Genomic DNA, 22,045 nt, shown 5'->3' on the forward strand with positions numbered 1-22,045 from the left:
GTTCCTGGTGTGTGCGAGCCGTTCGTCCCGGCGTGTCTCACACCCTTAGCGTGTTCCTGGCGTGTGCGAGCCACGTGTCCCCAGCACACGCACTGCATCCTTGGTGTGTCCCCAGCATGTGTGAGCCGTGTGCAAGGGGGGGCATCTCTGTCCCCCCCCAGACACCTGGATGCCCCAGGGGAAGGGGACCCGGACGCCTGGGCCCCTTGGGGGGGGGGGGTGACGACGACGACACCCAGCAGGGTCCCGGGGAGCCCCTCCCCCCCCCGAGGGGCCCAGGCGTCCGGGCCCCCTCACCTGGTTCCCATTAAGGCTCCTTCCCTGGTTACGTCATTCTGGCCCCAAAGCCGCCGGCGCCGGGGAAACTCCCGGACACCTGGGTCCCCTCCCGGAGCTGGAGCCGGAGCCGCCGCCACCGCGGGCAGGGCGAGGCGCCAGGACGCCTGGGCCCCGAGCCCGGACGCCTGGGCCCCGGCCGTGCCAGGACCCCTCCTGGGCCGGGGGGGGGAGGGGAGAGGGAGGGACCCAGGCGTCCGGGGCGGGGGGGGGGGAGGGAAGGAGGCAGCGGTGGTGTGACGGGGGCGTTTATTGGGGTCCCAGTGAGATCAGTTTGGGGGGGCCGCTGCTCCCAGTGCTCCCAGTGCTCCCTCAGGCCAGCGGCCCGGGGGGGGCCAGGCCGGGCCCCGCGTCCCCCCTGCAAGGGAAGGGGCCGTGTTGGGGGGGGGGGGGCAGGGCGCCGTGGCGTCCTGCGTCCCCGCATGTGTCCCCCACGCGTGTCAGCCCGCAATGTCCCATGTCCCCACACATGTCTGCCCATGGTGTCCCGTGTCCCCTGCCCATGTCCCCCCCACATGCCAGCCTGTGATGTCCCATGTCCCCACGCGTGTCAGCCCATGGTGTCCCGTATCCCCTGCCCGTGTCCCCCCCATGTGCCAGCCTGTGATGTCCCATGTCCCCACATGTGTCCCCCACATGTCAGCCCATGGCATCCCGTGTCCCCTGCCTGTGTCCCCCACACGTGTCAGCCCGTGGCATCCTGTGTCCCCCATGTGTCAGCCCACGGTGTTCCGTGTCCCCTGCCTGTGTCCCCCACCTGTGTCACCCCGTGGCATCCCATGTTCCCCACCTGTGTCACCCCCTGGCATCCCATGTCCCCCATGCCCTGCGTGACCCCATGTCCCCATGTTCTCAGCCCGTGTCCCCCACCTGGGTCCCCTCATGCTCCCCCTGACTCTTCCCTCTCCCTGATCCGTGTAATCCCCTGTCCCACCTCCCACATAATCCCATGTTGTTCCCCCCCCGGCGCCCCCCGCGTGCTGCCGTACCGGAGGCGCCGCGCGAGGCCCCGCTGCCGGCGCAGGGCCTGGCGCAGGAGGGCCCCCAGCGCCCGCTTCTCGGCGCACGCCTCCGCCAGGCGCCGCTCCGCCTCGGCCGCCCGGGCGCCCGCCTCCTCGCACCTGCGCCACACGCGTGTTAGGGCGTGTCAGGGAGAAGGAGGAGGGGAACGCGACACGTGACAGGAGACGTGACGCGCGCCGGCGTCCCCGCGGGCTCACCTGGCGTCCAGCGCGGCGCGGCGGGAGGCCAGCCCCGCCGCCTCCTCCTGCAGCGCCGCCAGCTCCTGCCGCAGCCCCCGCAGCGCTGCTGCCGCCACCGCCTGCTGCCCCGCCAGGCGGCCCCGCAGCTGGCACAGCGCCGTCCCCGCTGCCTGCCGGCGTGCCGAGCGACATGGGGACGGAGACCCACGGCGTCCCCAGCCCCATCGCTCCCCTTCCCCTCTCTCGGGGGTGACCGACAGGGGGCAGCAGCCAGACCCGCCCCTCCTGCTAGCCCCACCCCCTGGGGTGATTGATGGCACTGGCCCCACCCCCCGGGAGTGATTGACAGGGCACCAGCCCTGCCCCCTGGGTATAAGCCTCAGGGCAAGCCCCACCCCCTGGGGTGACTGACATGGCACTAGTCCCACCTCCTGGACACAAGGCTCAAGGCAAGCCCCACCCTCCCTGGGGTGATTGACAGGGCACCAGCCCCACCCCCTCCCCACCTGCCAGTTGGCAAGTCCCACCCCCTGGGCACAAGGTTCAAGACAAGCCCCACCCCCAGGAGTGATTGACATGGCACCAGCCCCACCCCCTGGACACAAGGCTTGGGGCAAGCCCCACCCTCCCTGGGGTGATTGACAGGGCACCAGCACCACCCCCAGGCATGAGGCTCAGGACAAGCCCCACCTCCCAGGGTGATTGACAGGGCACCAGTCCCACCCCAGCTATGAGGCTCAGGGCAAGCCCCACCCCCCCCAGGGTGATTGACAGGGCACCAGCCCCACCCCTCCCTACCTTCCAGTTGGCAAGCCCCACCTCCTGGGCATGATGCTCATGACAAGCCCCACCCCCCACAGGGCTAGCCCTGCCTGTTAAGGGGTGTGGCCACAACACCCCACCCATGGAAGAGGCCCTCAGGTAGGGGGTGTGGCCACCATGAGACCCCCCACCCCCCAGACCCACCTGCCGGCTGGCCCCCAGGGCAGCACGGAGGGCAGCGACCTCCTGGGTCAGTGCCTGGTGGGCGGGGTCAGGGCAGGGGGCGGGTCCAGAGGCAGGGCCAGCCCCCAGGGCCCGCCGGGCCTCGGCCAGCTCCTCCCGAGCCCCCGCGGCCTCCTGCTCCGCCTGCAGGGAGGGAGAGAGGGAGAAGGGGGGGGTCACCCGGATGCCTGGGTCTCCTGTGTGCCTGCCCCCATCCTGCTGAGCCCCACCCCCTCCCACAGAGGCTCCACCCCCAGGTGGGCGGGCCCCACCCTGACCTGGAGGAGCTGCTCCCGCAGCCGGTGGATCTCGGAGAGACTCATCTCGCTGAAGAGATCCGCGACGAGGCCCGGCACGGGGCCGGGGGAGTCGACGGGCGCCGGGGCAGCATCGGTGCCGCCATCGTCATCCCCCTCCGCGTCGGGGCCCCCCGGGCCGGCGGCTGCCTGTTCCTGGCACCGCTCCCGCTCAGCCGCCAATGCCGCCACGGCCTCCTCGAGGCGCTGCTCCGCCTGCACCCGGAGCTGTTCCTGCTCGGCCAGCTTGGCCCTGGCCTGCGCCAGCTCCTCCGCCCGCTGACGGCCCTCCTGCTGCAGCGCCTCCAGCTCCGCCTGCCGCGGCAAGCGGGCAATGGGGTCCTCGCCCAAGCCGGACGCCGGGGTCCTCCCCGCGCAGGTGCCGGTCCCTCCTCACGGGACCTACCTGGCTGCTCGCGAGCAGGGAGAGCTGCTTCTGGAGGGAGATGATCTCCTCCTCCAGGTCGCGGCGCTCCTGCTGGCGCTGGGGCTCCGCTTCCCGGTGCTGCCGCAGCGCGTCCCGCAGCTGGGCGCGCTCGCCCACCAGCGCCTGGCACTCCTGGATAGGGAGAAGGAACCTCAGCACCCACGGGGCGGCCCTAATCCTCCCCACACCATCCCCAGGACGTGCCCCCTCACCTGCCGCAGGTCCTGCAAGGCCGTGGCCAAGCGCTCGTTGTCTGCCCGGGCGTCGCGGAGCTGGCACTGGAGCTGCCGCAGGTCCCCCCGCTGCTCCTCCAGGCGGGCACCCAGCTGGGCCTCTTTGGCGGCAGCCTCCTGCACCAGGGCCTCCTCCCGGGTCTCGCTGGCAGCCACCGCCCGCTTCTGGCCGCTCTGGGCTTCCGCCAGGGCCTGCATGGGAAGACGGAGGTATGAAAAAGGGGCACGAGGCCGCCACTGCGGTGTCCGTCCCCCTCCCCTCCCAAGCAGGGAGCCCCAGTACCTCAGTGGCACAGGCCAGCTCCGCGCGCAGGGCCTCCAGCTGCCCCTCGAGATCCCGGCAGCGCTGGCGGAGCTCGCCGTTCTCCTCCAGCAGGGCCAGCCCGCAGCGGGCCGCCTGCTCCTGGGCCCGCGTGGCCTCCTGCAGCTCCGCCGCCAGCCGCAGCACCTCGGCGCGCAGCCCGCCGCTTTCCTCCTCTTCCTCCATTGTCGCCATGGGCGCGCTGCGGGGGGCTGAGGGGCCCGGAATGGTCCCGGAGACTGTGAGAGGGGCAACACTTCCACCAGGGAGAGAACTGCCCCGTTCTTGAGGTAAATTAGCGCCCCCAAGAGGAGCCCGCGGCTCCCCCGCCCGAAGGCGAGTGAGGAAACTGCCGCTCTGAGGAGAGAGGGGGAAACGCACCGCTCTCACCCCGCCAGCTCTCCACCAATCACAGCGCGGCGATAGCGCACGTGACCGCGCCTTCCCGCCGAAAAGGGCCCGGCACGCGCCGCTCCCGCCCGCTCTCCACCAATCAGCGCGCGGCGCTCGCGCGACGAAAGGTGCCAGAGCCCCTTCCCGCCGAACGCGGCGCGGCGCGTGCTTCCTTCCCCCCCCCCCCCCGCCTCGCTCCACCAATCACAGCACAGCGCGCGCGCCGCACCGCCCCCTCGGCGCCAGTCAGCGCGGCGCACGCGCGACGGAGCAGGTGACCGCCCCTTCCCGCCGAAAACGGAGCCACGGGGAACGCGGCAGCCGCTTCTCGCCGGAAACGGCTGGGCGTCCGCCGCTGCCGCGCCGCTCCGGCGATCAGAGCACGTGAGAGCCCCCTCCCGACGACACCGGCTCGGCGCGGACATCGTTCCCCCCTTCCCCCAAAAAATCATAGCGCGGCGTGCCCCCTTCCTCCTGCTGAGCAGAGGACGGACCACGTGACCGCATCTTCTCGCCGGAAAAAACGGCTGGGCACGCGCCACTCCCGCCCCTCTCAGTCTGTCACAGCGCGTAGCGCAGGCTACAGGGCACGTGACCAGCCCTTCCCGCCTAAAACGACGGTTCGGCACGCGCCCCTCCCCCCCGTGCTTCTCTCCACCAATCAGAGCACGGCGCTCGCGACACGGGGCAAGTGGCCGCCCTTCCCGCCCAAAATAACGGTTCGGCACGCGCCCTTCCCCCTCGCCTCTCTCCACCAATCGCAGCGTGGCACGAACCCCCCCCACCAATCAGCTTGGCGTATGGGGCACGTGGGAGCCCCTTCCCGCCTAAAAAAAAAAGGCTCGGCAAGCGCCACTCCCGCCCTTTTCCACCAATCACAGCGCAGCGCGCGCGCCCTCCCCACCCACCAATCAGCATGACGCTCACGCCACGGACCACGTGGGAGCCCCTTCCCGCCGAAAATAACGGCTCGGCTCGCGCGCTACACCTGCTTCTCTCCACCAATCAGAGCACAGCGCACGCGCCACGTGACTGGCTCTTCCCGCCCAAAATAACGGTTCGGCGCGCGCCCTCCCCCCCCCCGCCCCTCTCCAGCGCACGGCGCACGCGCGACGCATCATGTGACCGCCCCTTCCCGCCGAAAGCGGCGCGCGCCCCTTGCCCCCTTCTCCGCCAATCAGAGTGCGGCGCGCGCGCCCCCCCCCGCTCCCTCCCGCCCGCGGGGGCGGGGCCGCCCCTTCTCCGCTCCGCCAACCGGCGCGCGGCGCGCCCGCCGAAGAGGCGTGGCCAGCCCCGGACCCGCTCAGCGCCGGCAGCCGCGTCGGTAACGGCTCCCTCCTCCTCCTCCTCCTCCTCCCGGGGGGAGCCCCCCCCCCTCCGCGCCCGGCGGCCTCCCGCCCCCATCGGGCTCTACCTGCACGCGCCGCTCCCCCCCGCCCAGCCCCTGCCGCCGTTTGAAAACCTAACGGAAACGAGAAGACCCGCCCTCCCATTCGCGGTCGGCGCGCCGCGCGCTGATTGGCTGTCGCCGCCGCCGGCTCTCTTCTGATTGGTCGTCTCGCGCTCCTGTCCCCTCCCCCCCGCTCTTCCCCGTCCGCTGCCGACGAGGAAGCGGAAAGCCGCCGACCCCGCCCTCCCCGGTGACACGGCGCCCCGTGATTGGAGGAGGCGACGCTGCTCCGCCCCACCCGCACTCTCTTCTCATTGGCCGCCGCCGCCTGTTTTCCGCCGAACCGTCGAGGCGCGAGCCTCGCCGCCGGCACGCGCCGCGGCCGGAGGGGGGGGAAGGCGGGACAAAGCGGATGGACAGCTGCCTCGACCAATAGCAGCGCTCCGTGCCAGAAGTGCACCTCCTCATTGGCTGGGAGCAAGATGGGGGGGCAGAGCCCACTTTCCCAAGGCCAGGGGAGGGGATCGTTCTCACCCCCTCCAGCCCCTGCGCCCCAGGGGCTCATGGGAAGGGGCCACCCTTGGCGCGAGCCCCAGAGGCTCATGGGAAGGGTCCCAGGCATGGCTGCCCCCTTGGCACAAGCCCCAAGGGCTCATGGGAAGGGTCCCAGGCATGGCTGCCCCCTTGGCACGAGCCCCAGAGGCTCATGGGAAGGGGTCCCAGGCATGGCTGCCCCCTTGGCACAAGCCCCAAGGGCTCATGGGAAGGGTCCCAGGCATGGCTGCCCCCTTGGCACGAGCCCCAGAGGCTCATGGGAAGGGAGCCAGGCGGCGCGTACAGAAGACACAAACCTTTATTCGCTATGGTGCCCGCAGGGGGGGTGGGGGGGGCGATACTTGTCTTTTTTTTTCTTGTTTTTTCTCCCGGTTTTGGCTATGGGGGCGGCGCCGGCCCTCGGGGGGGTCTGTACAGCAGGGGGGGGTCTGTACAGTGGGGGGGGGATCCCTATGCCGGCGACACGGAGGAGTTGGAGACGGACGAGACCTCGGTGCGGGAGGTGGAGACCTCGGAGCCGTCGTCCACCTTCTTCCCAAACAGTTGCAATATGCAGTTTCGGAACTGGGGGGGGGGGGGGGTGAGGGGGTGAGGAGGGGGTCAGCGGTCCCGTGTCCCACGTCCCGGCTCCGTGTCCCAGCCCCATGTCCCTCATCCCAGCCCAGTGTCCCATGTCCCAGACTCACATCCCGTGTCCCAGCCCCATATCCCATGTCCTAGCTCCGTGTCCCCCATCTCCACCCCGTGTCCCAGCCCCATGTCCTAGCTCCGTGTCCCAAGTCCTAGACCCACATCCCATGTCCTAGACCCATGTCCCAGCCCCATATCCCATGTCCTAGCTCCGTGTCCCCCATCTCCACCCCGTGTCCCATATCTCAGCCCCATGTTCTAGCTCCATGTCCTAAGTCCTAGACCCACATCCCATGTCCTAGACCCATGTCCCAGCCCCATATCCCATGTCCTAGCTCCGTGTCCCCCATCTCCACCCCGTGTCCCGTGTCCCAGCCCCATGTCCTAGCTCCGTGTCCCAAGTCCTAGACCCACATCCCATGTCCTAGACCCATGTCCCAGCCCCATATCCCATGTCCTAGCTCCGTGTCCCCCATCTCCACCCCGTGTCCCATATCCCAGCCCCATGTCCTAGCTCCATGTCCTAAGTCCTAGACCCACATCCCATGTCCTAGACCCATGTCCCAGCCCCATATCCCATGTCCTAGCTCCGTGTCCCCCATCTCCACCCCATGTCCCATGTCCTAGCCCCATGTCCTAGCTCTATGTCCCATGTCCTAGACCCACATCCCATGTCCTAGACCCATGTCCCTCATCTCTGCCCCATGTCCCAGCCCCATATCCCAGCCCCATGTCCTAGCTCCATGTCCCATGTCCTAGCTCCATGTCCCATGTCTTAGACCCACATCCCATGTCCTAGACCCATGTCCCATGTCCTAGCTCCATATTCCACATTCTAGCCTCATGTCCCTCATCTCTGCCCCATGTCCCTCATCTCCGCCCCATGTCCCAGCCCCATATCCCAGGCCCACGTCCCAGCCCCATGTCCCATGTCCTAGACCCTCATCCCATGTCCTAGACCCAAGTCCCATGTCTTAGACCCATGTCCCATGTCCTAACCCCACGTCCCACATCTCCGCCCCATGTCCCAGCCCCACGTCCCATGTCCCAGCCCTGCATCCCATGCCTACGCCCCGCGTCCCGGCCCCGTGGCCACCATCCCTAGCTCTGCGTCCCCCATCCCGGCCCCGCGTCCCCCGTCCCGGCCGCCCCGGGCTGGCGGCGAGCCAGCACCCACCTGCCTGTTCATGAAGACGTAGATGATGGGGTTGTAGATGGTGGCGCTCTTGGCGAAGTAGGCGGGCAGGGCGGCCGCCAGCGGGTGGAAGGCGTAGCCGGGGTTGGCGGCGGCGAAGCAGGCGAAGCAGGTGTAGGGGCCCCAGCAGAAGCAGAAGGCCAGGATCATCACCATCACCATGCGCGACACCTCCTTCTCCGCCTTCTGCGTCGACTCCGACTCCTTCTGCTGGGCTGCCACCTGCGCGGCGTCGGGGGGGGAGGCGTCAGGGGGGCAGCTGGGCTCCCCGTGGTTCGGGGGGGGGCTCTATGGGGTGGAGCTGGGCTCCCTGTGGGTTGGTGGTGGTCTGGGGTGGGCTCTATGGGGTGGAGCTGGGCTCCCCATGGGTCTTGAGAGGCATCTGAGGGGGTCTATGGGGTGGAGCTGGGCTCCTCATGGGTCTTGAGAGGCATCTGAGGGGGTCTATGGGGTGGAGTTGGGCTCCCTGGGGGTGGGTGGGGGGGGTCTACAGTGGTCCCCATGGGTCTTGGGTGAAATCTGAGGGGCTCTATGGGGTGAATCTGGGCTCCCCGTGGGTCTGGAGGGGGTCTATGGGGTGGAGCTGGGCTCCCCATGGGTCTCGGGGAGGTTTGAGGAGGTCCGTGGGGTGGAGCTGGGCTCCCCGTGGATCTCGAGGAGGTTTGAGGAGGTCTATGGGGTGGAGCTGGTCTCCCTGTGGGTCTGGAGGGGGTCTATGGGGTGGAGCTGGGCTCCCCGTGGCTCTTGGGGAGGTTTGAGGAGGTCTATGGGGTGGAGCTGGGCTCCCCGTGGATCTCAGGGAGGTTTGAGGAGGTCTATGGGGTGGAGCTGGTCTCCCTGTGGGTCTGGAGGGGGTCTATGGGGTGGAGCTGGGCTCCCCGTGGCTCTTGGGGAGGTTTGAGGAGGTCTATGGGGTGGAGCTGGACTCCCCATAGCTCTCGGGGAGGTTTGAGGAGGTCCATGGGGTGGCGCTGGGCTCCCCGTGGCTCTCGGGGAGGTTTGAGGAGGTCTATGGGGTGGAGCTGGGCTCCCCGTGGATCTCAGGGAGGTTTGAGGAGGTCTACGGGGTGGAGCTGGGCTCCCCGTGGCTCTCGGGGAGGTCTGAGGGGGTCGCCGCGGGTCCGTCCCCGCGCCGTGGGGCAGGGCCCGCTCACCGCCCGGATGGCCATCCACACTTGGAGGTAGCAGAGGACGATGACGGCGAGGGGGAGGAAGCAGCAGGTGACCATGAGCGCCACCATGTAGGACTGCACGCCGGGGTCCGAGGCGCCGCTGAAGACGTCGGGGCCGCACGACGTCTTCAGCCCGTGGGGCCAGTACCTGGGGGTGGGGGGGCGGTGAGGGGCCGCCGTGGGGCCGGGCTGCCCCCCCCCTGCCCCGGCCCCACCTGCTCCAGCCGAAGATGGGCGGCGCCGTCCAGGCGGAGGCCCAGACCCAGGAGAAGAGGATCCCGGCGGCCGCCAGCTTCCCGTCGAACTTGACGTTGCCGAAGGGTTTGCAGACCACGAACCACCGCTCCCAGGAGATGATGGCCAGCGACCACAGCCCCGTGATGCCTTGGGGGGGGGGGGGGGGGTCAGCGGCCCCACGGCGGCTCGGCCCCACGGCGGCTCGGCCCCACAGTGCCCAGCCCCACGGCGCCCCGGCCCCACAGCTCGCCCGTGGCTCCGGCGAGGTCTCGCAGCCCGGCTGTGGCTCCGGCTTGCGGCTGGCAGCTTCCTCAGCCCGGCCCCACGGCTCTCTGCCCCCCCTTCCCTGCCCCACGGCTCGGCCCCATGGCTCTCTGCCCCCCCCTTCTCTGCCCCACAGCTCTCAGTGCTCCCCCGATCCCAGCCCCATGGCTCTCTGCCCCCCCATCCCTGCCCCACGGCTTTCAGCCCCCCCCATCCCGGACCCACGGCTCTCAGCCCCCCCCTTCCCTGCCCCACAGCTCTCACAGCTCCACGGCTCAGCCCCATGCTGCTGCTCAGCCCCACAGCTCTTAGCCCCCCCCATCCCTGCCCCACAGCTCAGCTCCCCATCTCTGCCCCCCAGCTTTCACCTCCCAGCCCCTGGCCCCACAGCCCTGCCCCACGGCTCTCAGCCCCCCTCCAGCCCTGCCCCACAGCTCTGAGCCCCCTCCCCAGGCCCTGCCCCACGGTTCCGAGTCCCCCCTGGCCCTGCCCCACAGCTCTGACCCCCCCTCTCCAGCCCTGCCCCACGGCTCTCAGCCCCTCTCCAGCCCTGCCCCATGGCTCTGAGCCCCCCCCCGGCCCTGCCCCACAGCTCTGACCCCCCCCTCCAGCCCTGCCCCACGGCTCTCAGCCCCCCCCGGCCCTGCCCCATGGCTCCGAGCCCCCCCCCAGCCCTGCCCCACGGCTCTGAGCCCCCCTCCAGCTCTGCCCCACGGCTCTGACCCCCCATCTGGCCCTGCCCCACAGCTCCGAGCCCACCCCCAGCCCTGCCCCACAGCTCTGACCCCCCCCCCAGCCCTGCCCCCCGGCCGCGAGCCCCCCGGCGGGCGCCTCACCGCAGACGGAGACGGTGTAGCCCTCGACGACGCAGAGCGGGTAGCCCAGGACGAAGTAGCCGGCGACCTGGTTGACGACGCTGATGGTGCTGGCGACGAGGGTCTCGGCCAGGTCGGCCACCGCCAGGTTGACCAGGATCCAGTTGAGCGGGTGCCGCAGCTTCTTGAACCTCCACGTGGCCGCCAGCACCAGCCCGTTGGTGAGCGCCGACGCCAGCACCACGAAGAGCATCCACAGCGAGGTCAGGTTGTACACCCAGCGCGGCGCGATGTGGTAGTTGGGGCCCTCGAAGGGACCTGCGGGGCGGCGCGGCGCGGGGTTCGGCGACCGCCGTTGCCGTCACCGCCACGCGCCGCCGCCGTCCCCGTCGTCCCCGCGCCGGCGACTCACCCCGCGTGCTGTTGCTGTTGGTGTAGGTGAAGAGGCTGTCGCGCGTGGTGTCCTCCTCGTTGTCGTGGTCATCGTCGTCGTGCCACCGCCGGGCGGCGAACACCGCCGCCGCCTCCCAGGCCTGCGTCATGGCGTCCGCACCACCGCCGCACCGCCGCACCTCGGGGGGCGACCGCGGGCTCTGCCGCCTGCGCCCCGCGTCTTATACCTGCCCCCTCCCCCGGGATTAACCCGGTGCCCCCGATCCCCCCCCCCCCGATCCCTTAATTGGGCTCCGGCCCCCGGCCCGGCGTCACGCTCCCGCTTTGCCGAGCGCCTCGGGTGAGCGCTGATCGGGATTGACGCGGGCGGGCGGCTAATCCTGCCCTCCCCCCCCCACCCCCGTCACCCGCAATTTCCTAAGAGCCCGTTTCCCTAACGAGGGTGGCGACGGCCCCCCCCCGCCACACCCCACCCCACCCCACGGCCCCGTTTCCCTCGCCGGGCCCCCAACCTCGGCGCCTCCAGAGCGTCACCCGGACCGGGGGCTGCACCCCGGGCGGGGCTACCTACAGCCCGACACCCGCACCCGTCACCCAGACCACGAGCTACACCCCAAGCAGGGCTATCTAGAGCCCAACACCCATCACCCAGACCAGAAGCTACACCCCAAATGGGGCTGTCTACAGCCCAACACCTACACCCATCACCTGGACCAAGAGCTATGCCCCAAATGAGGCTGTCTACAACCCAATGTCTTCACCTGCCACCCAGACTATGAGCTACACCCCAAACAGGGCTACCTACAGCTCAACACCAACACCCATCACCCGGACCAAGAGCTACAACCCAAATGAGGCTGTCTACGGCCCCAAACCAACACCCGTCACCTGGACCACAAGTGACACCCCAAATGGGGCTACCTACAGCCCGACACTGACACCCATCACCCGGGCCACAAGCAACACCCCAAATAGGATTACCTACAGCCGTCTACAGCTATCTACCTGCACCCATCACCCAAAGCAACACCCCAACATCAGCTGATACCCCAGAGCTACAGCCCGACACAGGCACACCATCACCCAGCCTGGGGGCTGCACCCCAGCGCGGGGCTACAACCGGCAGCTACAGCTCAACGCACGTACACCCGGCATCCATGCGTCAGTCGCCCCGCAGACAGGGCAATCGCACCCCGTCCAGCCCCACACATGGGGGTACTGGGCCCCCCCTGCCCCACAGCGGGGAGCTGGGCCCCCTCCCGCCCCACGGCCCCACTCGCATTGCGGTCAGCAGCCCAAGGGTGTAACATCACCGGGGGGGGGTGGGGGCCGCGGCGCGGGGCCAAGTAGGGCAGGGGGGGAACGTTCCCCCCCCCCAGCACCCTTAAAAATAGCCCAAAGCCTTAATTAGCAATTAGGCCCGTTCGGGAGGGGGGATTAACGAGGGGGGCCCCAAAGGGGGGGGTGCCGCGGCCCAGCTCTACCCCCCCCCACCCCGACTAGGGGTTCCCCCCCCCCGTGGGGCAGGGTTGGGGGGGATCTTTGGGGGTCACCGCCCCAAATGTGCCCCCGGCCCTAATCACCTCCCCCCCCCCAAACCCCCCGCCCCGGGGCCGAGGGCGGCTGGCAGCTGCCCCCCCCCGCTAATCCGGGGATTTTCGGGTCGCCCCGGGGGAGTCCGATTAAAAGGGAAACGGGGAATTTTAACCTGCCGGGCGGGGAAAAGGGGGCGCGGAGGGAGCCGGGGCCGGCGGTGCCACGAGGGTCCCCTTCCCTCGTGTTTGGGGCTGGGGCAGGGGGGGACGGGGACGGGACACGCGTCCGGCTGTGCGCGCGGGTGACACCCCGCACGCTCCGTGTGTGCGTGAGCGCGCGCGGGTGACGGCGTCCCCCCGTCTCTCTCCCCACAGCGCCCAGGGCAGGGGGAGACCCTGCTGGACCCACCGGTGGCTGGAGGCAGATAAGTGCTGGGGGGGCCGGTGTGGGGCGAGGGCGGCCGGGGCGGGGGGGGGGTGTCGTGAGGGGTAGGGGGTGGCTGTGGGACAGGCGGTGGGGCACAGGGGCAGCCGTGGGGCTGCCGTGGGGCCGCCGTGGGGCCGCGCGACAGGAATTCCGCTAGTTCCGAACTATTTACGCTTGCGGAAAGTTCCCTACTAGCAGAACTCGGCTGTGCCCCCCCCCCAAACGGGCCCTGGGGGCACCCACGGGCGGCGTGGGGCAGCGTTGGGGGGCTCAGGGGATGGTTGGAGGGGGGGGGCGTGTGGCGGGACCCCCCCCCACACACACCCGGGCCCAGTGCAGAGGCAGAGGCTGCGTCGCCAGCGTTTAATGCCGTCGGGTACGGCGTGGGGCGGGGGGGGGGTACGTACAACAGGCAGCAGTGGGGCTGCCCCACGGCGGGCGGAGCAGCGGTTCCCCCCGGCACCCCACACGCCGGACCACCCCCCGCCACCAGCCTGGGGGGGGGGGGGTCCCCATGCCGCTGCGGCGGCGTGTGCCGGGAGGTGGGGGCAGGCGCCGTGGGGCAGCCCCGCCGTGGGGCGGCCCCTCCGTGGGGCGGCCTACGCGGGCGAGACCTGGCTGGAGGAGACGGAGGAGACCTGGGTGGCCTGCGAGGATCCCGAGACGTCGTCCTCGTCCCCGAAGGGGCTCTTCCCGCAGAAAACCAGCTTCAGCATGCAGGAGCGGAACTGCGGGGGGGGGGGGGACACACCGGCGTCACCGCGACACCCCCCGGGGCGTCACCGCGGCACCGTCGGGGGGTCGCCAGGGCGGCACGGGCGCGTTGCCGGCGGGTTACTGGGGTGCGTTGCCAGGGCATCGCCAGGCTGTCGCCAGGGTGGTGCTGGGGTGTCACTGGGGGGGTGTTGTCGGGGTGTCACCGGGGCAGTGGTGAGGTGTCACCAGGGGGTGTTGTCGGGGTGTCACCAGGGCAGTGGTGAGGTGTCACTGGGGGGTGTTGTCGGGGTGTCACCGGGGCAGTGGTGAGGTATCACTGGGGGGTGTTGTCGGGGTGTCACCGGGGGGTGTTGTCGGGGTGTCACCGGGGCAGTGGTGAGGTATCACTGGGGGGGTGTTGTCGGGGTGTCACTGGGGGGTGTTATGGAGATGTCACCGGGGGGTGTTGTTGGGGTGTCACCACAGCCACACTGGGGTGTCACTGGGGTGCACTGCCAGCACGTTTGGGGGCATCACCAGAGGCATGACTGGGGTGTCACTGGGGTGGTACTGGGGTGTCACTGGGGGTGTTACTGGGACGCCACTGGAGCGCATTGCCACGGTGTTACTGGGACATCACTGGGGCGCGTTGCCAGAGCGTTACTGGGATGTCACTGGAGCATTACTGGGATGTCACTGGAGCGTTACTGGGACGTCACTGGGGCGCATTGCCAGGGTGTTAACGGGGCGTCACGGGGGCATTACTGGGATGTCACCGGGACGTTACTGGGATGTCACTGGAGCGTTACTGGGACGTCACTGGGGCGCATTGCCAGGGTGTTACTGGGATGTCACTGGAGCATTACTGGGACGTCACCAGGGCACGTTGCCAGGGTGTTAACGGGGCGTCACCGGGACATTACTGGGACGTCACCGGGACGTTACTGGGACGTCACCGGGGCGCGTTGCCAGTGTGTTAACGGGGCGTCACCACGGTGTCACCAGGCCGTTACTGGGGTGTCACCGGGGGCAGCGTCAGGGCATTTTCGGGCGTCACCGGGGGAGGGTCCCATCGCTAGAGCACATCCCTGGGGAGCTGCTTGGACGGGGACCATGGGGAGGGTGCTGTGGGGCAGGACTGGGTGCCATGGGGCACTGGCAGGTGCTGTGGGGTGGCAATGGATACTAGGGCGCCATGGGGCAGGACTGGGTGCCGTGGGGCACTGGCAGGTGCTGTGGGGTGGCAATGGATACTAGGGTGCTATGGGGCAGGACTGGGTGCTGTGGGGTGGCAATGGATACTAGGGCGCCATGGGGCAGGACTGGGTGCCGTGGGGCACTGGTGGGTGCTGTGGGATGGCAATGGATACTAGGGCGCCATGGGGCAGGACTGGGTGCTGTGGGGCAGGACTGGGTGCTGTGGGGTGGCAATGGATCCTAGGGTGCCATGGGGCAGGACTGGGTGCCGTGGGGCACTGGTGGGTGCTGTGGGGTGGCAATGGATACTAGGGTGCCATGGGGCAGGACTGGGTGCCGTGGGGCACTGGTGGGTGCTGTGGGGTGGCAATGGATCCTAGGGCACCACGGGGCAGGACGGGGTGCCGTGGGGCAGGACTGGGTGCCGTGGGGCACCAGCAGGCGCTGTGGGGTGGGAGTGTCTGCGAGGCCCCCGCTAATCTCTGCCCCCCACATCTCTGCCCCACGGCGCCCACCTGCTCGTTCACGAAGACGTAGACGACGGGGTTGCAGACGGTGGAGGCCTCGGAGAAGACGGAGGGCGCGGAGACCAGCCCCACGCCCCCGCCCCACGGCCCAGCCCCACCCACACGCCGCCCGCCCCACGTCCCCCCACCTGCTTGTTCATGAAGACGTAGACGACGGGGTTGCAGACGGTGGAGGCCTTGGAGAAGACGGAGGGCACGGAGGCCAGCGCCGCGTCGAAGGACTGTCCCCGGTGCGTCACCGCCCAGAGGGCGAAGGCCGAGTAGGGGCCCCAGCACACCAGGAAGCCCAGCACCATCACCACCACCATCTTGGTCACCTCCCGCTCCGCCTTCTGCGTCGTGGCCGACTGTTCCTGCTGCTTGGCCACCTGCGTGGGGGTGGGGGGGGGGAACAGCCGTCACCGTGGCCTCGTTGTTCACACACACACACACACACACGCATACACCCGGTGGCCATATGGGTAGGACCTACCGTAAACACGGTAGGACCCATCGCAACCACCCTGGCGGGGACGGCCGGGTCCGTGGGGACCTCGAGTCACCCCCCGTTGTCCGTGGGGACCCCGCGGCGGCGGGTCCTGCCGTTAACGCCGGACGGGGCGCGTGCCCCACACCACCGGTGTGTGTGTGTGTGTGGGGGATTCACCCTATCGGCCCCCCCCCCAAAATCGAGGCGGGGGGCTGCCGCCACGTTGGGGGGGAAACCCGCTTCGGCACGCGTGCGTCCGTGTGTCCTTCCCCCCCTCAATAAACGGCCTCGGAGCGGCCCCCCGCCTCCCCGCGGTTTTTTTTCGGGGCGCTCACCGCCCGCAGCGCGACCAGCAGGCGCCCGTAGGAGAAGACGATGACGGCCAGGGGCACCCCGAAGCAGAAGCAGAAGAGGAAGGCGACGTAGGACTCGTTGTTCCACTTGTTGTTGGTCGTGTACCAGTCGGGGCCGCACGAGCACTGCAGCCCCTCGGGGATGTACCTGGGGCGGAGGGGGGGAAACGCGGCGGCACCTCGCAGCGGGTCTCATCCCCCGGCCCGGCCCCGTGAGAGCCTCCCCGAACCTGCTCCCTCCTGCCCGCCTCGCTCCGCTCGGACCTCTCCCGCTCCGTCCGTCTGTCCGTCCCCCGTCCCCCCCAACCTGCTCCAGCCGAAGAGGGGGGGCACGGCGGCGGCGAGGCCGAAGATCCAGGTGACGGCGCAGCCCAGCGCGGCGTGGCTCCCGCGGAAGGCGAAGCCGCCCAGCGGTTTGCAGATCACCAGGTAGCGCTCGAAGGCCACCACAGCCAGGGACCACAGGCTCACCATGCCTGGGCGAGGAGGAGGAGGAAGGGGACGGGACGTCAGCGGGGCCCCCCGGCGTCCGTCCCCCCCCCCCCCGCGTCCCCCCCTTACCTCCGAGCGTGGCGGCGAAGCCCTCGACCTTGCAGGCGACGGGCCCCAGGGCGAAGTACGCCCGGGAGAAGCAGTAGCAGGCGGTGGTGGAGCCGGCGCAGACGACGAGCAGGTTGGCGGCCGCCATGTTCACCAGGACGCGGTTGAGGGGCGAGCGCAGCTTGCCGAAGCGGGCGGCGCAGGCGACGGTGAGGGCGTTGGCGGGCAGCCCCAGCGCCACGAGCGCCAGCATGAAGGCCGACAGGCCCGCGAAGACGCCGCGGCTGCCCAGGTGCGTCTGCGGCACCAGGAAGGGGCTCAGCGCCGTCACGTTCGGCACGTCCAGGGCCGCGGGGATGAAGAAGTCCTCCGGGAGGTCGTCCCGGCTGTCCCAGGACTCGGGCATGGCGGAGGGCGGGCGGGCGGATGAGCGGACGGACGGACGGAAGAGCGGGCACGGACGGACGGGAAGGGGGCACGGGTGGAGCAGAGGGGGACGGAGACGGGGCGGGCGAGCGCAGGGAGCGATGGAGCGGAGACGGATGGGTGGACGGAGGGACGGGCTGACGGACACGGCAATGGCGAGGACGCTAGAGAAGCGATGGATGGGTACGAGGATGGACAGACAGATATAGGAAGGGAAAGACAGATACCAGGACAGGGACGGGATGGAGATGGATAGAGCAGGACCAGAGAGACAGGGAAGAGAGCAGGGATGGATGGATGGAGATAGAGATGAAGAAGGGATGGACGGACAAATACAGGGATGCGGACGAATGAACACAAGGTGCACAGACGGAGACGGATGGAGGGATACAGGGACCGAAGAAGGATGGACAGACGCGGGGACGGACAGATGGAAATGGGGACAGACGGATGGAAATGGGGATGGGGACGAATGAACACAGGGCGCACAGACGGAGACGGATGGAGGGATACAGGGACTGAAGAAGGATGGACAGACGCGGGGACAGACAGATGGATACGGGGACGGATGGATGGAAACGGGGACGGACGGATGGATACAGGGACAGACAGATGGATATGGGGATGGACGGAAAAATACGGGGACGGGGATGAATGAAGAGACGCAAGGTGCACAGACGGAGACGGATGGAGGGATACAGGGACCGAAGAAGGATGGACAGATGCGGGGACGGATGGATGGATACGGGGACGGACGGATGGAAACGGGGACAGACAGACGGATGGATGGAAACAGGGATGGATGGATGGATACGGGGACGGACGGACGGATACGGGGCGTCGGGACGGACAAGGGGGTGCCCGGACGGACGCGCGGACGGAGGGGGCCGGCGGGGGCGCAGGCTGGTGGTGGTGGTGGGGGGGGGCCGAGCGCGGGACCCTTTATAGCCGAGGGGGCCGGGGGCCCGGTGTGTGTGTGGGGGGGGACGATGCGGCCCGGCCCCCCCACCCCTAATCGGGGCTAACGCCGCAAAGCGCGGCTGAGCCCGGCTTATCCGCCGGGCGGGCGGTGGCCGAGCCGAGCTTACCCGCCGCCAAGCCGCTTTCGGGGCGACTAATCGCGCCCGAGCCCTGATTAGCGGGTTGGGGGGGATCAGGGGTATCAGCCCCCCCCCCCCGTCACAGGCCTAATTAGCTCCCGCTAGGGAGGACGGGGCCCGGGGTGCCCCCACTCCCACTGCACCCCCAAAACTGCCCCCGCTGACGCCCTGCACCCCAAAACCCCCCCCACAGGCCCAGCTAGGACTCTGCACCCCCAAACTGCCCCCCGCTGACGCCCTGCACCCCAAAACCTCTCCAGAGCCCTGGCTGAGACTCTGCACCCCTAAACTGCCCTCACTAACACCCTGCACCCCAAAACCCCTCCAAAGCCCCCACTCCCGCCCTGCACCCCCAAACTGCCCTCATTCCTACCTGCACCCCAAAACCCCTCTGGACCCCCCCACACTCCCACTCTGCACCCCTAAACTGCCCTCGTTCCTGCCTGCACCCCAAAACCCCCTCAGAGTCTCCCACTCGCACCCTGCACCCCCAAACTGCCCTCGCTCCTACCTGCACCCAAAACCACTCTGGAGCCCCCCCACTCCCGCCCTGCACCCCCAAACTGCCCTCGCTCTACCTGCACCCCAAGACCACTCTGGAGCCCCCCCACTCCCACCCTGCACCCCCAAACTGTCCTCGCTCCTACCTGCACCCCAAAACCACTCTGGAGTCTCCCACTCCCACCTTCAGCCCCAAACTGTCCCCACTATCACCCTGCACCTCAAAGCCCCTCCAGAGCCCCCCACCCTGCACCCCCAAACTGCCCTCGCTCTTACCTGCACCCCAAAACCCCTCCGTATCCCCCTGCTCACACCCCGTCCCCCAGGACCCCTCTGGAGCCCCCCCCAGTCCAGCTGCACCCCCAAACCGACCCCATTTCCCCCTGTGCCGTGGGAGCTCGGTCCCCCCCCCCGGGGTGCCCCACGCCTGCGGTGGGTCCCTGGGGACAGCGGGGGGCTGGGTCCCTTGGGGGGGCAGGGGACTACATGTCCCAGCATGCTTTGCAAGGCCTGGGGGGGGGAGACCCCCCCCAACACGCACCCAGGGGTGCTGGGGGTGAGCGTCCCCTTAATCCCGTTAGGCGGAAAGGGTGTTAACGAGGGCCGATCGCCTTGCCTGCGGGATTAGGGCTAAATCGGGAGCGGAGGTGACACGGTTATGGCCCAAGTCCGCTTCTTGGGGGGGGGGGGCAGAGAGGAGCCCCCCGAGCCGGGGGTGCCGCTCCCCCCCTCCCCGCGCCGGGGCGTCCCCATCCCTCGCCGGGGGTCGGCGCCGGCCCCCCGTATCGCCCCGTAGCCGGCGGGGGGCGGCTCAGGGGGATGTAGGGCCGGGCCGGGCAGCGGGGGGACATTATCCACCCGGCGGCACGGATTAGCGCGCGGCAGCTGTTCAAGGCCCGGCAAAGCCCCCTTCATCCCCTGCTGCCGCACCGGGAGGGGGGGGGCCCCGAGGAGCCCAGGCGTCCGGGCCGTCCGCCCCCAAACCGGGCCGTCGCCCCCAAAGCCCTTCCAGAGCTCGGAGGAACGGAGACATCCGGGCTGCTGTGACCCCGTCGGTCTCCCCGGGGCCGGAGGAACCCAGCCGTCCGGGCTGTCGTTCCCGGTTCCCTCCCGGAGCCGAGAGGAACTGAGGCGTCCGGGCTCCTTTTCCTCGAGGGGAAGGCGCACGTAGGGGCTCCGAGCCCTTTGCGGAGCTCGGAGGAAAGTGGGCACCCGGGCTGCCGCCCCCCCCGCTCCCCTGCCAGGCCTCGGAGGGACCCAGGCGTCCGCGGCTCGCTCCTCCGGGCCCTTGCGAGGGCACCGTGTTTACTCGCGTCCACGGCCCGGTGCGACCATGGCCGCGTTCGGGCACAAGAGGGCTCCCTCGACGCGAAGCAGCCGTGCCCGCGGGCCGAGGAGGCCGTGGCGTAAGCTCGGCCCTGGCTCGGCGGGGCACGATGGCCACCGTGGGGGGAACGCGCGGCGGCCTCGGCGCCAGCGTGGCCACGCCGTGGGAAGGGGGGGGGACAGAGCCGGAGGCAGCCTCGGCGCCAGCGTGGCCCTGCTGCGGAGAGCCGGGCGGACCTGGCAGCGGGCGCGAGGCGGCCGAGGCAAGCGTTAAGGCCGTAGGAGCCCTGCCGGGGGCTGCCGGAGGGGTAATTCGGAGGCCCGCGACAGAGGGGCGCGGGATGGCCATGACGCCTGTGCTGGCACGGAGCAGCACCCAGCGTGGGGGGTCGTGGGCTGTGGGGATGGCGGTGGTGCCCTGACGGGGTGGCCACGGGACTAACGGGAGAGGCGGCGATGCCCACTAACGAAGGGCGCGAGGCGGCCGCAAAGACGGAGGGCGACCGAGCAGGGAACGTGAGTCGGCCACGGTGGCTACGGTGACCCCACCACGAAATGCAGTGGGACGCGGGGCAGCCGCGTTGCCCGTACCGAGGGGCGCGAAGCAGCTGCGGAGGCCGAGCGCCCCTAACCGCGGGCCACGAGGCGGCCGCGCAACCCGTGCCGGCGGCCGTGGGACTGAGGGGCGCGAGGCGGCCGAGGGGAACCCTATGGGGGATGTTAAAAAACACAGGGTGGCCGCGCTGCTCACGCCGGGCAGGGGCACGGGGCAGCTGCGGGAGCCCCGCCGGGCGCCGTGAGGCAACCACGGTGGCTGAGGCAGCCGCTGCCGCGGGGTGACCGAGGAACCCGTAGAGGGAGGGGGGGGGGCTGAGGGAGCCCCACCGGGGGGGCGTGAGGCGACCGAGGCGGCGGCGGTGCCCGCAGCGGGGGGCGCGGAGCAGCCGAGGGAGCCCTAGCGGGGGGGGGGCGTGGCGGCGCTGGCAGCCATGGGGCTGAGGGAAGGGCCCAGGGCGGCGCCCGGCACGCGCGGCGGGAGGGGGAGGGGCCGCGCGGCGGTTGACGAGAGACCGTTAAAGCCGTTAAATTTCAAACCCCTTCTCAGCCCGGAGGGAGTGGAGGGGGACGGCTGCTCCCCGCCCCCTTTGGGGGCCGTGACGGGCGGTGCCGGCGGCCAATGAGGGGCCGGCGTCCCGGCCCCGGCCCAATGGGCAGCCGCGCGCGCTTCTGCGGCCCCGCCCCGTTTGGAACGTTGTAACTGACAGCGCTTCCCGCCAATTCCAACGGCCGCCGGGAGCGCGCCGGCCCCGCCCCCGGGGGGAAAGCCGCGAGCCAATGGGCGAGCGCCGCCGCCTTGAGCGGCGGGCGGCGCGGCCAATCGGCGCGCGGCCGGGGCGGGGCCCGAGCCGCTCCGGGTTTCCTCTCCGGCTCGGTTTGGGCCCCCCCCCCATACACACACTCCTCCCTCCCTCCCTTTCCCCCCGCCCCCCCTCTCTTCCCCCCCTCCCCCCGCGGGTCTTGCTGAAGAATGGGGCGCCGAGACGAGGAGTGTAGTGTCTTCCGGCCGGGGGGGGGTGCGAAGGGAAGTGGCGGCGGCAGCCGAGCGGAGCGGAGACCGAGGATGAGATGTGAGTGACCTGCCGCGGGGGGGGGGAGGGAGGGAGGACGGCGGCGGCGGGGAGGGGGGGCGGGGGGGCAGAGAGGCGCCAGGCGCGCGCGGGCCGGGGGACGGGACCATTCGCCCCCCCTCCGGCGGGGGGGGAGACGGGGGTAGAGGGGCGGCGGGGTGTGTGCGTGTGGGGGGGAATGGAGCGGCGGACGGGACCATCGCGCGCCTCCCCCCCTCCCCTCCCCTCCCTTGCGCGCGCGCCCACCCCCCTCCCCTCCCCGCCTCTCCCCCCTCCCCTCCTCGCGCGGGGGGCGCGTGCGCAGGTCGCGCGGGGGGTCCCGCCGCTGCCTGTTTTCCCCGCGCGCGGGCGCGAGACCCCCCCCCTCCCCTCCCGCCCGCGCGCGCCCGGCGCGGGAGGGGGGTGGGCGCCGCGAGCCGCGAGTGCGTCACTAACGGTCGCGCCCCCCCCTCCCGCCCCGCCGCCCCCTGCGGGATGGGGACGGGTGAAGGGGAGGG

At 70.4% G+C, this 22,045-nt stretch overlaps 3 protein-coding genes across 6 annotated transcripts; all 3 read right to left on the bottom strand.

Moving 5' to 3' along the window:
• Positions 1–595: 595 nt before the first annotated feature.
• Positions 596–5,633, bottom strand: LOC106484789 (protein bicaudal D homolog 2-like). 3 transcript variants are annotated; one of them, XM_067315083.1, is made up of 9 exons: positions 5,587–5,633; positions 3,762–4,018; positions 3,458–3,670; positions 3,225–3,377; positions 2,801–3,133; positions 2,501–2,666; positions 1,557–1,704; positions 1,326–1,457; positions 596–694 (listed from the first exon to the last, which is right to left on the bottom strand). In XM_067315083.1, the coding sequence occupies exons 2-9, from the start codon at positions 3,972–3,974 to the stop codon at positions 649–651; spliced, it is 1,404 nt and encodes a 467-aa protein (XP_067171184.1). In that variant the 5' UTR covers positions 3,975–4,018; positions 5,587–5,633; the 3' UTR covers positions 596–648. The 3 variants fall into 3 exon arrangements, with proteins under 3 accessions (XP_067171184.1, XP_067171187.1, XP_067171186.1); XM_067315086.1 differs by having other exon boundaries at positions 3,762–3,991; positions 5,587–5,626; XM_067315085.1 differs by having other exon boundaries at positions 3,762–4,053; positions 5,587–5,625.
• Positions 5,634–6,565: 932 nt separating this feature from the next.
• Positions 6,566–10,972, bottom strand: LOC136995236 (red-sensitive opsin). The gene is made up of 6 exons (XM_067315062.1): positions 10,843–10,972; positions 10,452–10,748; positions 9,330–9,498; positions 9,097–9,262; positions 7,925–8,164; positions 6,566–6,681 (listed from the first exon to the last, which is right to left on the bottom strand). Exons 1-6 carry the CDS (start codon positions 10,970–10,972, stop codon positions 6,568–6,570), a joined length of 1,116 nt encoding a protein of 371 aa, XP_067171163.1. The 3' UTR covers positions 6,566–6,567.
• Positions 10,973–13,325: 2,353 nt separating this feature from the next.
• LOC136995251 (blue-sensitive opsin-like) lies at positions 13,326–17,852 on the bottom strand. Of its 2 annotated transcripts, XM_067315114.1 has the most exons (5): positions 16,589–17,852; positions 16,335–16,503; positions 16,010–16,175; positions 15,334–15,573; positions 13,326–13,513 (listed from the first exon to the last, which is right to left on the bottom strand). In XM_067315114.1, exons 1-5 carry the CDS (start codon positions 16,971–16,973, stop codon positions 13,385–13,387), a joined length of 1,089 nt encoding a protein of 362 aa, XP_067171215.1. In that variant the 5' UTR covers positions 16,974–17,852; the 3' UTR covers positions 13,326–13,384. The 2 variants fall into 2 exon arrangements, with proteins under 2 accessions (XP_067171215.1, XP_067171214.1); XM_067315113.1 differs by lacking the exon at positions 13,326–13,513 and having other exon boundaries at positions 15,076–15,573.
• Between the last annotated feature and the right edge of the window lie 4,193 nt (positions 17,853–22,045).

Source organism: Apteryx mantelli, chromosome 41 (assembly GCF_036417845.1).
Source record: "Apteryx mantelli isolate bAptMan1 chromosome 41, bAptMan1.hap1, whole genome shotgun sequence".
In the NCBI taxonomy this organism is placed as follows: domain Eukaryota; kingdom Metazoa; phylum Chordata; class Aves; order Apterygiformes; family Apterygidae; genus Apteryx; species Apteryx mantelli.

Bases quoted from the DNA above. Each gene is read 5' to 3' on its own strand.
- LOC136995236 (XM_067315062.1), bottom strand. From the start codon at position 10,972: ATGACGCAGGCCTGGGAGGCGGCGGCGGTGTTCGCCGCCCGGCGGTGG. The intron at 9,263-9,329 runs GTGGGGCCGGGG...CCCCACCCCCAG, and splicing joins CCCATCTTCGGCTGGAGCAG to GTACTGGCCCCACGGGCTGA. The intron at 6,682-7,924 runs GTGGGTGCTGGC...CCCCCCCCCCAG, and splicing joins ACGTCTTCATGAACAGGCAG to TTCCGAAACTGCATATTGCA.
- LOC106484789 (XM_067315083.1), bottom strand. From the start codon at position 3,974: ATGGCGACAATGGAGGAAGAGGAGGAAAGCGGCGGGCTGCGCGCCGAG. The intron at 1,705-2,500 runs GTCTGGGGGGTG...GCCGGCAGGCAG, and splicing joins GGGGGCCAGCCGGCAGGTGG to CGGGGACGGCGCTGTGCCAG. The intron at 1,458-1,556 runs GTGAGCCCGCGG...CGTGTGGCGCAG, and splicing joins CGCGCCGCGCTGGACGCCAG to GTGCGAGGAGGCGGGCGCCC.
- LOC136995251 (XM_067315113.1), bottom strand. From the start codon at position 16,973: ATGCCCGAGTCCTGGGACAGCCGGGACGACCTCCCGGAGGACTTCTTC. The intron at 16,504-16,588 runs GTAAGGGGGGGA...CTCCTCGCCCAG, and splicing joins CTTCGCCGCCACGCTCGGAG to GCATGGTGAGCCTGTGGTCC. The intron at 16,176-16,334 runs GTTGGGGGGGAC...CCTCCGCCCCAG, and splicing joins CCCCTCTTCGGCTGGAGCAG to GTACATCCCCGAGGGGCTGC.